Source organism: Aquarana catesbeiana, linkage group LG05, assembly GCF_042186555.1.
Source record: "Aquarana catesbeiana isolate 2022-GZ linkage group LG05, ASM4218655v1, whole genome shotgun sequence".
NCBI lineage: Eukaryota > Metazoa > Chordata > Amphibia > Anura > Ranidae > Aquarana > Aquarana catesbeiana.
The window spans coordinates 652,498,281-652,510,750 of record NC_133328.1 but is presented as its reverse complement, the minus strand read 5'-3'; the positions used below and the strand labels follow the sequence as shown (position 1 = coordinate 652,510,750).

General features: G+C 49.9%; 2 protein-coding genes across 2 annotated transcripts in view; one reads left to right on the top strand and one right to left on the bottom strand.

Moving 5' to 3' along the window:
• The window catches only part of LOC141145703 (uncharacterized), a 353,511-nt gene that overhangs the window by 128,014 nt on the left and 213,027 nt on the right, over nt 1–12,470 (top strand). The gene's annotated exons all lie outside the window — the stretch shown is intronic.
• Nucleotides 1–12,470, bottom strand: part of LOC141145705 (acid-sensing ion channel 1C-like) — a 60,582-nt gene that overhangs the window by 5,027 nt on the left and 43,085 nt on the right. The window contains exons 2-5 of the mRNA XM_073632582.1: nt 4,959–5,109; nt 4,426–4,553; nt 1,229–1,379; nt 1,082–1,147 (exon numbers count right to left, since the gene is read on the bottom strand). Coding sequence (XP_073488683.1) covers nt 1,082–1,147; nt 1,229–1,379; nt 4,426–4,553; nt 4,959–5,109 — 496 coding nt within the window. The remainder of the gene's footprint in view (nt 1–1,081; nt 1,148–1,228; nt 1,380–4,425; nt 4,554–4,958; nt 5,110–12,470) is intronic.

Below are 12,470 nucleotides of genomic sequence, written 5' to 3'. Positions count from 1 at the left end.
TGTACGAGAATTTTCGTATGGTGAGTAACCTCTTCACTTTCGACATGAGACTAGCATGCAACAAAAAAACGGACCAACAGTCGTCCGAAAATCTGATCGTGTGTACGAGGCTTTAGTCGTCCAAAATCCATCCATCAAAACTCATCCATCCACAAAAATCTGTCCATCTACTAAAACCCACCAACTTCAAGAATTCTTATGACCACCAAAGTTGGCCCATCTAGCAAAAGCTGCCCATCTACCACAATCCGTCCATCTATTAAAACACATCTATCTACAAAACCCATCTAATCCCCAAAACCATCCAACTGCTGCAGCCCATCTGACAACCGGAATTAGTCAATCTACCAAAACCTGTCCATCTTCCAAAATGAATAGATCTGCAAAAATCAGTCCATTTCCAAAAACCCATCTGACTACCCAAATCTGTCCACCTACAAAAACCCACCCAACTACCTTAAAGCTGGATACACACTAAACCATTTTATGCAGATTTTTTTTTTCTTTAAATTTACCAAAACCATATAATATGAGGTCAAACCTAAACACTTTTCATTTGTATGCAATCAGGCCGGCCCTTTTACTACATTGTTGAAGGTAAAGCTAAAGGAAATCCAACAACAAAAGTTGTATAATGTGTATCCAGCTTTACTCATCCTTCCTCCAAAATCTGTCCATCAACAAAACTCATTCGAGTACCAACACTCTTCCATCTAAATAACTCATCTCATCCAGATCTGTCCACCTACAAAAACCCACCCAACCACCAAAACTCATCCTTCCACCAAAATCTGTCCGTGTACCAAAACCCGTCCATCAATTACAATCAATTCATTAACCAAAAACAGTCCAAAAAAAGTTTAAACTATTAAAATGTATCTAACTACTAAATCCTACCCATCGACACAAACCCATCTCCCCCGTTGTGAGGATACTAGTCTCTTGTGAGGATAGCCAGGTCAGCACCCCTGCCATCCAGAAGATCAATTATAACAATTGGGGAGATAATGATCTTCCTTCATTTACAGGACATTAGACAATGACCTTCCTCTTTCTTCCTCGGGGTGATGAGGGCACCCACCTATTTCCTTTAGAAAAACGTCAGCACAATCCACGTACTGCTCGTGGTCGCAGACCGCCTCGTTTCCTACAATGAAGGAAAGATTAGGGGAATCAGAAGGAGAAGCTTCCCTTGTCCCCCCAATACACCCCAGAAGAGGCCTCTCACCTGGCATGTGGACCATGCGGCAATTGCACTTCTCCAGGATGTAGCGGGTCTCGCACTCGATGCGGCAGGCCGTTATACTATAGTTGAGGAAGTAGGGAGACTTAAACGGTGTGTCCTTACAATCCCCCCATGGAGGAGGCAGATACTTCAGCTGAAAGGCGAAAGAAAAAGTCATTACTTTCATAGAGAAGAAGCAATCCAATCTCATTCATTTCATCAGATACAGATTTGCTTTGAAGGATTTTTAGGCTCAAGTTACATTAGTGTGACTTTTATGTGACTTTTGGTGCAGCTTTGATCTGACTTTACATTCTCTAGACCAAAGTCGCACCAAAAGTCCCACCAAAGTAGCGCAGGCACTTTTTCAAAGCTGCTGTGACTTTAGGTTGCACCAATTTGAATGGGTGCCATTGAAAAGAATGGGCTGTGACTTGCCATGCAACTTTGATGTCCAAAGTCGCATGATAAGTTGCACAGGTGTGAATGGAGCCTTAAGCGAGACATAGAATGGTAGAATGAAGCCTACTCATGTATGATGTGTTGGGTGATGAGGATCGGTGATGATGGATGATGTGTTGGGTGATGAGGATCGGTGATGATGGATGATGTGTTGGGTGATGAGGATCAGTGATGATGGATGATGTGTTGGGTGATGAGGATCGGTGATGATGGATGATGTGTTGGGTGATGAGGATCGGTGATGATGTATGATGTGTTGGGTGATGAGGATCAGTGATGATGGATGATGTGTTGGGTGATGAGGATCTATGATGATGTATGATGTGTTGGGTGATGAGGATTGGTGATGATGAGGATCGGTGATGATGGATGATGTGTTGGGTGATGAGGATCGGTGATGATGGATGATGTGTTGGGTGATGAGGATCGGTGATGATGGATGATGTGTTGGGTGATGAGGATCGGTGATGATGGATGATGTGTTGGGTGATGAGGATAGGTGATGATGAGGATCGGTGATGATGGATGATGTGTTGGGTGATGAGGATCGGTGATGATGGATGATGTGTTGGGTGATGAGGATCGGTGATGATGGATGATGTGTTGGGTGATGAGGATCAGTGATGATGGATGATGTGTTGGATGATGAGGATCGGTGATGATGTATGATGTGTTGGGTGATGAGGATAGGTGATGATGGATGATGTGTTGGGTGATGAGGATCTATGATGATGTATGATGTGTTGGGTGATGAGGATAGGTGATGATGAGGATCGGTGATGATGGATGATGTGTTGGGTGATGAGGATCGGTGATGATGGATGATGTGTTGGGTGATGAGGATCGGTGATGATGGATGATGTGTTGAGTGATGAGGATCAGTGATGATGGATGATGTGTTGGGTGATGAGGATCGGTGATGATGTATGATGTGTTGGGTGATGAGGATAGGTGATGATGGATGATGTGTTGGGTGATGAGGATCTATGATGATGTATGATGTGTTGGGTGATGAGGATAGGTGATGATGAGGATCGGTGATGATGGATGATGTGTTGGGTGATGAGGATCGGTGATGATGGATGATGTGTTGGGTGATGAGGATCTATGATGATGGATGATGTGTTGGGTGATGAGGATAGGTGATGATGAGGATCGGTGATGATGGATGATGTGTTGGGTGATGAGGATCGGTGATGATGGATGATGTGTTGGGTGATGAGGATCTATGATGATGGATGATGTGTTGGGTGATGAGGATCGGTGATGATGGATGATGTGTTGGGTGATGAGGATCGGTGATGATGGATGATGTGTTAGCTGATGAGGATCGGTGATGATGGATGATGTGTTGGGTGATGAGGATCGGTGATGATGGATGATGTGTTGGGTGATGAGGATCGGTGATGATGGATGATGTGTTGGGTGATGAGGATCGGCGATGATGGATGATGTGTTGGGTGATGAGGATCTATGATGATGGATGATGTGTTGGGTGATGAGGATCTATGATGATGTATGATGTGTTGGGTGATGAGGATCGGTGATGATGGATGATGTGTTGGGTGATGAGGATCGGTGATGATGGATGATGTGTTGGGTGATGAGGATCGGTGATGATGGATGATGTGTTGGGTGATGAGGATCGGTGATGATGTATGATGTGTTGGGTGATGAGGATCGGTGATGATGGATGATGTGTTGGGTGATGAGGATTGGTGATGATGGATGATGTGTTGGGTGATGAGGATCGGTGATGATGCATGATGTGTTGGGTGATGAGGATTGGTGATGATGGATGATGTGTTGGGTGATGAGGATCGGTGATGATGCATGATGTGTTGGGTGATGAGGATTGGTGATGATGGATGATGTGTTGGGTGATGAGGATCGGTGATGATGGTTGATGTGTTGGGTGATGAGGATCGGTGATGATGGGGATCGGTGATGATGGATGATGTGTTGGGTGATGAGGATCGGTGATGATGGATGATGTGTTGGGTGATGAGGATCAGTGATGATGGATGATGTGTTGGGTGATGAGGATCGGTGATGATGGTTGATGTGTTGGGTGATGAGGATCGGTGATGATGAGGATCGGTGATGATGGATGATGTGTTGGGTGATGAGGATCGGTGATGATGGTTGATGTGTTGGGTGATGAGGATCGGTGATGATGGGGATCGGTGATGATGGATGATGTGTTGGGTGATGAGGATCAGTGATGATGGATGATGTGTTGGGTGATGAGGATCGGTGATGATGGATGATGTGTTGGGTGATGAGGATCGGTGATGATGCATGATGTGTTGGGTGATGAGGATCAGTGATGATGGATGATGTGTTGGGTGATGAGGATCAGTGATGATGGATGATGTGTTGGGTGATGAGGATCGGTGATGATGGTTGATGTGTTGGGTGATGAGGATCGGTGATGACGGGGATCGGTGATGATGGATGATGTGTTGGGTGATGAGGATCGGTGATGATGGATGATGTGTTGGGTGATGAGGATCAGTGATGATGGATGATGTGTTGGGTGATGAGGATCGGTGATGATGGATGATGTGTTGGGTGATGAGGATTGGTGATGATGGATGATGTGTTGGGTGATGAGGATCAGTGATGATGGATGATGTGTTGGGTGATGAGGATCGGTGTTGATGTATCTGGCTGGATGTAGTCACATAGCACGGATTGGAGGATGGAGGTCACCATCAGGAGGGGGTTTTCTATACCTGCTGCTGCTGACATGACACAAATGTCTGGAATCCGGGGGCCACACCGAAGCCCAGCTGGTCTATAAATGGCGGCTCATCCTGGCTGTGGATCTGGACCTTCACTCCGGCCTCCAGAGACGTCTCGGCTGGTCAGGAGGAATCAGAGAGGAAACACAAATTTCACCAACAATTTCCATCAGCCGATCCCCAACACAGCAAAGAGTGACCCCAAAACTACAATTCCAGCTGTAAAACTTCCTGCTGACCCCCTCCCACAGCTCTGCTCTCTGCACAGACTATGTACAGCACCCTATCATTGGCTCCTCCCTGCAGCACCCGCACCCCCACGGGATCATTTCTTATTTGCCCGGTGTTGGGCTTTAATTAGAAACATACTGAATCCATTAGATCTGTATGGAAGTCCGATGAGAAATGGCATCCTCCCCAGACACATGACCACACTGGATAATGACTTCCATGGACAGACACACATGATCACACATGACCACACTGGTTCAGGCCTGTTACCTGGAGGGTGATGGGTCACTTACCTGTCTCACCAAACACAGGTAAGTACTCGTCTTGCTGTATGTCAATCATAAGCTCCAGTCCATTCCCAGTTCCACCCTTCAGTGTGGAGAGCAGTTCGAAGCCCGGCTTCCCTGAATTAAACGTGTAGCACTTTCCCAATCTGGTGAACACCTACATAGAAAGAACATGGTGATCCTCCAATCCACCAGCTTTTTGGTACCCACCACCTCCCACATCTCCCCTCTCTCTGCACCTACCACTTTCCTATAACCCTCCCACCTCCCTGCACCCCTCCTCTCTATAACCTCCACCACCCCCTCCTCTCTACACCCTCCTGCACTGGAGAAGTAAATTTCTCTCATTCTGGACTCCATGTATGAAGGTGGAAGAAGAACAGACGGTATTGCCCCAATTAATCAATTATTAATATTTTCTGGTCCACAGCGTAGCGCGAAAGAGGAAAACCCTGTCCACCACCGATGATCTAAGAGAGGAAGTCCCGTCCACCACCCAGGATCTCAGAAAGGAAAACCACGTCCACCACCCAGGATCTCAGAGAAGAAAACCCTGTCCACCACCCAGGATCTCAGAAAGGAAAACCCCTCCCACCACCCAGAGAGATAGCCCCTCCCACCACCCAGGATCTCAGAAAGAAAAACCACGTCCACCACCCAGGATCTCAGAGAAGAAAACCCTGTCCACCACCCAGGATCTCAGAGAAGAAAACCCTGTCCACCACCCAGGATCTCAGAAAGGAAAACCCCTCCCACCACCCAGAGAGAAAGCCCCTCCCACCACCCAGGATCTCAGAGAGAAAGCCCTTCCCACCACCCAGGATCTCAGAGAAGAGAGCCCACCCACCATCCAGGATCATAGAGAGGAAAGCCCACCAACCACCTGGGATCTCTGGGAGGAAAGCCCCACCCAGCACCTAGGATCACAGCGAGTAAAACCCCACCCACCATCTGGGATCTCAGAGAGGCAACCCCCACCCATGGTCACAGACAGAATAATGGAAACTGAGCGCTGTGGATTGAGGGAAGGACAGGGCCTGCTGGGAGCAACTTTGACCTGTGGGAGATGTAGTCCCCAGATGGACCGAGCCTGTGTATCAGACTGGCAGTTGAACTACACATCCCAGCATGAGTGGGGTTCTGTGGAGAGGAAAAGGAAGGCCACCCTGAACTGGTGAAGGAGAACAGAGGGAGACCAGCTGTCACCCCAGGAGATGGTGGGAGGCCGCTGGCCAAACCCTCCTGCACCCTATTAAGGAGGAACAGTGTTGGGACAGTGCAGGTGCCTACACCTGGGATAGGAGGAACTTATCCTGAGCGCTCCAATTCCAGATCTGGGCCCCAACGTGCTGGCCAGCAGGGAAAAAGTTTAATACAGACTGACAGACTGTTATTGTAACATCACCCCTTAGTCAGGACCATCCCCAGTATAAAGATTGGGGGGGGTCATTCTCTGGGCCATTAGCTTATTATCATCTGTATCACTCTACTGCTACTATATATACTGTATATCTTGTGATGTTTGTGGGTTAATTAGCATAGTGTAGAGCCTACCAGTGACCTGAGCCAACGCCAGTTGTGCCGTGTAAAGGCTTGTTGGCCCACTTTCAATAAAGGAAAAGAAAAACCGTCCATCCAGGATTCCCACGCAGGGGTTTCAACTTCACACGGCAATAAGGTTACCGAAAAATACCAAGGCACCTGGCTCTCTAGTCAGCACGCTGCTGCTCAGGCTTTGACTTCGGTCCTCTTGACCCTGTAACAGTGTCCCTTTTCTGTACCCACTCTGTACCTCTGCTGGCACTCTATTTCACAGCCTTCTTGCTGCTCCAGCCCACAGACTTGGGCCCTCTGTCTACTCAGACTGCACCCTGCAGTCCTCTGGCTTGTCCTCGGGAGGGTGGGAGGGTGGAACCCTGGTCCTGGAGGGTGGAACCCTGGTCCTGGACTCTTCCAAAAAGCCCAGAACCCACCTGCACAATCAGTGTCCTGGCTAATCCTAAATTCTGGTACCAGGATTGGAGAGTTCATCCCACCCAGATCGCTATGAGATCTCCAGGCTCCAGGTCTGGATTTTACCAACCACAGAGGAAACTGATAAAAAAGTTTCTTCCATATCAAGCAATCCTCCTGGAGCCCCTCAACCTGCCCACTTGAGAATCCTGGGCGACAAACCCCGTGACAGGGAACCGTCACAATATATATATGTTTACCAACTGTATACCCCACATGCTAATGAATGTATATACTGTATATGTGTCAATCGTTCATACTCTGGTAGTCATCTGTCCTCCGATCCTCCCCAGCCCTCCCAGATCAGCAATTTACCGTCACTGGGCTCCAGGCTCTGCAGTGACTGCTGGGAGCGGAGGATTGTGGGAAGGGATTGGGGTCCCTGGGGGGGATCAGGTGGAAGGGACCGGAGGTGTCACATAGAGGACAATATGGAAATCTAAGAAGGGAAATCAATTCAGAGACTCGGAGCTGAGAGAGCAGAATTCCCGAGATACAGAATCTCCACAAATATACAAAACACACAGCAAGGAGCATCATCCATACAACGGGGGATGGGATATGATCAATAGTATAGGGGATGGGGGGCATTATATGGGGGGGTGGAATATGATCAATAGTATAGAGTATGGGGGGCATTATATAGGGATGATGATGGAATATGATCCATAGTACGGGGATGGGGGGCATTATATGGGGGGGTGATGATGGAATATGATCCATAGTACGGGGGATGGGGGGGCATTATATGGGGGGGTGATGATGGAATATGATCCATAGTACGGGGGATGGGGGGGCATTATATGGGGGGTGATGATGGAATATGATCCATAGTACGGGGGATGGGGGGGCATTATATGGGGGGTGATGATGAAATATGATCCATAGTATGGGGGATGGGGGGGCATTATATGGGGGGGTGATGATGGAATATGATCCATAGTACGGGGGATGGGGGGGCATTATATGGGGGGGTGATGATGGAATATGATCCATAGTACGGGGGATGGGGGGGCATTATATGGGGGGTGATGATGGAATATGATCCATAGTACGGGGGATGGGGGGCATTATATGGGGGGTGATGATGGAATATGATCCATAGTACGGGGGATGGGGGGCATTATATGGGGGGGTGGAATATGATCCATAGTATAGGGGATGGGGGGCATTATATGGGGGGGTGGAATATGATCCATAGTATAGGGGATGGGGGGCATTATATGGGGGGGTGGAATATGATCCATAGTATAGGGGATGGGGGGCATTATATGGGGGGGTGGAATATGATCCATAGTATAGGGGATGGGGGGCATTATATGGGGGGGTGGAATATGATCCATAGTATGGGGGATGGGGGGCATTATATGGGGGGTGATGATGGAATATGATCCATAGTACGGGGGATGGGGGGCATTATATGGGGGGGTGGAATATGATCCATAGTATAGAGTAAGGGGGGCATTATATAGGGATGATGATCAAATATGATCCATAGTATGGGGGATGGGGGGCATTATATGGGGGGTGATGATGGAATATGATCCATAGTACGGGGGATGGGGGGGGCATTATATGGGGGGGTGGAATATGATCCCTAGTATGGGGGATGGGGATGATGATGGAATATGATCCATAGTATAGGGGATGGGGGACATTATATGGGGGGGGTGGAATATGATCCATAGTATAGGGGATGGGGGGGCATTATATAGGGATGATGATGGAATATGATCCATAGTACGGGGGATGGGGGGGTGGAATATGATCCATAGTATGGGGCATGGTGGGTATTATCTGAGGTGGGGGTGGAATATGATCCATAGTATAGGGAATGGGGGGGAGCATTATATTGGAGGATGGAGTATGATCCATAGTACGAGGGATGGGGGGGCATCATATGGGGGTGATGATGGAATATGATCCATAGTATAGGGGATGGGGGGGCATTATATAGGGATGATGATGGAATTTGATCCATAGTATGGGGCATGGGGGGTATTATCTGAGGTGGGGGTGGAATATGATCCATAGTATAGGGAATGGGGGGGAGCATTATATTGGAGGATGGAGTATGATCCATAGTACGAGGGATGGGGGGGCATCATATGGGGGTGATGATGGAATATGATCCATAGTACGGGGGTTGGGGGGGCATTATATGGGGGGATGGAATATGATCCATAGTATGGCGGCTGGGGAAGTGGAAATTATTTGGGGGTGACGATGGGATATGATTTATAGTACACAATACAGGGATAGCCACTGCCTCAATGTTTTAGGCTCTGGGGTGCTGCACTTTGGCATAGTCGACAGGATAGGCTACCATACAGTAAGGCCACATTCACACTTGTAGGGAGGTGCAGTCTGCTTCCTCCACTGTGAGTGGCACCCATCCAAAGCGGCATCACAACCTGGAGAGGAAGTCAGGGTTTCTCTGTAGTTACCTGGTTCCTGGAGGCAGCGTTCCGGTTGTCTGCTTTGCACCCAGGTGACCCTTAGCGGCTATCTTAGGTCAGCACAGTCCCTTCTCCCCAGGCTTTGGCTCCCATATGCATGTGGGTAGTGTAGGGACAGGTTCCCCATCTGTCAAGTACAGTATTAGAAGGGAAAGCTTAGGGCTCGCATTTGCCTTGGACATCTTCCCGTTTGGGTATGAGACGGCCGGGCCTCATTCTGCCCCTCCAGACAGATCGCAGTTCGGCTGATACTTGCCCCGCTACACGCTGTTGGTATTCATGAGTGCTCCCGGTTCCTCTCTCAGTGGGTTTCTTGTGAACTGTTTGCCTTATTCCATAAAGAATACCCGGATAAATTTTGTTGTATGTATACAATGACAATAAAGTCTATCAATCTATTACAAGTTCTACTGATGATCCACCGTGAACAAATGGCAACAACAGAGCCAATATCTGTGCAGTTGTCCACCTTGATGGACCGGGGTTCCCCTGCCTCCTGGAGGTTTTCAGTGCCGAGCTTAGGCAGGTCTCCCTACCACCCTCAAAGACAGAGACGTCCTGGAAGAGCCATAACTAGATTGTCCAGCCTTTTCTACTGATTCGGTGCATACTGGCCTGGCCTGGGAAGGAGTCCACACAATGGCTAGGTCAAACAACATAGGTCCATCTCCATTATGGAATGGACTGTTAACACTGATTTGGATTGACTATTGATGTGTTCCCATGATGGTGAGCTAACTGCTCATGGGGGGTTGTGGAACCGAGACCCACAGCTGATAGCACCTCATGGACAGTGTCCAGTTATTGCTCTGGTGGGGTTGGTGAACACCTCTCCCTTCACTGGGAGGCTTAATTATAGGTGGCTGATGACAGACTATTAGTTGGTGATTTTTACCCATCCTGGGTGAGTTATCAGAAGGTTCTGGGTCCCACCTGTTTCTTCTCCACCGAAAGTAATAGATGGTATTGGATCAGGATGGGCAGAAGTATGCCATGCACTGGATTCTTATATACCCCCAGGAGAGGGATTTCAGTGGAGACTTACTGAATTGGCTGCAATGTTTCTTGTCTCATCAAGTACAAACTGAATCAGACTGAAAGTTCCTGTACATCCTGGAAGACATGGCAGGGAGCTCCTGTACATCCCAGAAGACATGGCGGGGAGCTCCTGTACATCCCTGAAGACATGGCGGGGAGCTCCTGTACATCCCTGAAGACATGGCGGGGAGCTCCTGTACATCCCAGAAGACATGGCGGGGAGCTCCTGTACATCCCTGAAGACATGGCGGGGAGCTCCTGTACATCCCTGAAGACATGGCGGGGAGCTCCTGTACATCCCTGAAGACATGGCGGGGAGCTCCTGTACATCCCTGAAGACATGGCGGGGAGCTCCTGTACATCCCTGAAGACATGGCAGGGAGCTCCTGTACATCCCTGAAGACATGGCGGGGAGCTCCTGTACATCCCTGAAGACATGGCGGGGAGCTCCTGTACATCCCTGAAGACATGGCGGGGAGCTCCTGTACATCCCAGAAGACATGGCGGGGAGCTCCTGTACATCCCTGAAGACATGGCGGGGAGCTCCTGTACATCCCTGAAGACATGGCGGGGAGCACCTGTACATCCCTGAAGACATGGCGGGGAGCTCCTGTACATCCCTGAAGACATGGCGGGGAGCTCCTGTACATCCCTGAAGACATGGCGGGGAGCACCTGTACATCCCTGAAGACATGGCGGGGAGCTCCTGTACATCCCAGAAGACATGGCGGGGAGCTCCTGTACATCCCTGAAGACATGGCAGGGAGCTCCTGTACATCCCAGAAGACATGGCGGGGAGCTCCTGTACATCCCTGAAGACATGGCGGGGAGCTCCTGTACATCCCTGAAGACATGGCGGGGAGCTCCTGTACATCCCTGAAGACATGGCAGGGAGCTCCTGTACATCCCTGAAGACATGGCGGGGAGCTCCTGTACATCCCTGAAGACATGGCGGGGAGCACCTGTACATCCCTGAAGACATGGCGGGGAGCTCCTGTACATCCCAGAAGACATGGCGGGGAGCTCCTGTACATCCCAGAAGACATGGCGGGGAGCACCTGTACATCCCTGAAGACATGGCAGGGAGCTCCTGTACATCCCAGAAGACATGGCGGGGAGCACCTGTACATCCCTGAAGACATGGCGGGGAGCACCTGTACATCCCTGAAGACATGGCAGGGAGCTCCTGTACATCCCTGAAGACATGGCGGGGAGCACCTGTACATCCCTGAAGACATGGCAGGGAGCTCCTGTACATCCCAGAAGACATGGCGGGGAGCACCTGTACATCCCTGAAGACATGGCGGGGAGCACCTGTACATCCCTGAAGACATGGCGGGGAGCACCTGTACATCCCTGAAGACATGGCGGGGAGCTCCTGTACATCCCTGAAGACATGGCGGGGAGCTCCTGTACATCCCAGAAGACATGGCGGGGAGCACCTGTACATCCCTGAAGACATGGCAGGGAGCTCCTGTACATCCCTGAAGACATGGCGGGGAGCACCTGTACATCCCTGAAGACATGGCGGGGAGCACCTGTACATCCCTGAAGATGTGGCTGGGAGCTCCTGTACCTCCTGGAAGAAGTGGCTGGGAGCTCCCGCACATCCCAGAAGACGTGGCTGGGATCTCCTGTACATCGCGGAAGATGTGGCTGAGAGCTCCTGTACATCCCGGAAGACATGGCGGGGAGCTCCTGTACATCCCGGAAGACATGGCTGGGAGCTCCTGTACATCCCGGAAGACATGGCTGGGAGCTCCTGTACATCCCGGAAGACATGGCGGGGAGCTCCTGTACATCTCTGAAGACGTGGCTGGGAGCTCCTGTACATCGCGGAAGATGTGGCTGAGAGCTCCTGTACATCCCGGAAGACATGGCGGGGAGCTCCTGTACATCCCGGAAGACATGGCTGGGAGCTCCTGTACATCCCGGAAGACATGGCTGGGAGCTCCTGTACATCCCGGAAGACATGGCGGGGAGCTCCTGTACATCCCTGAAGACATGG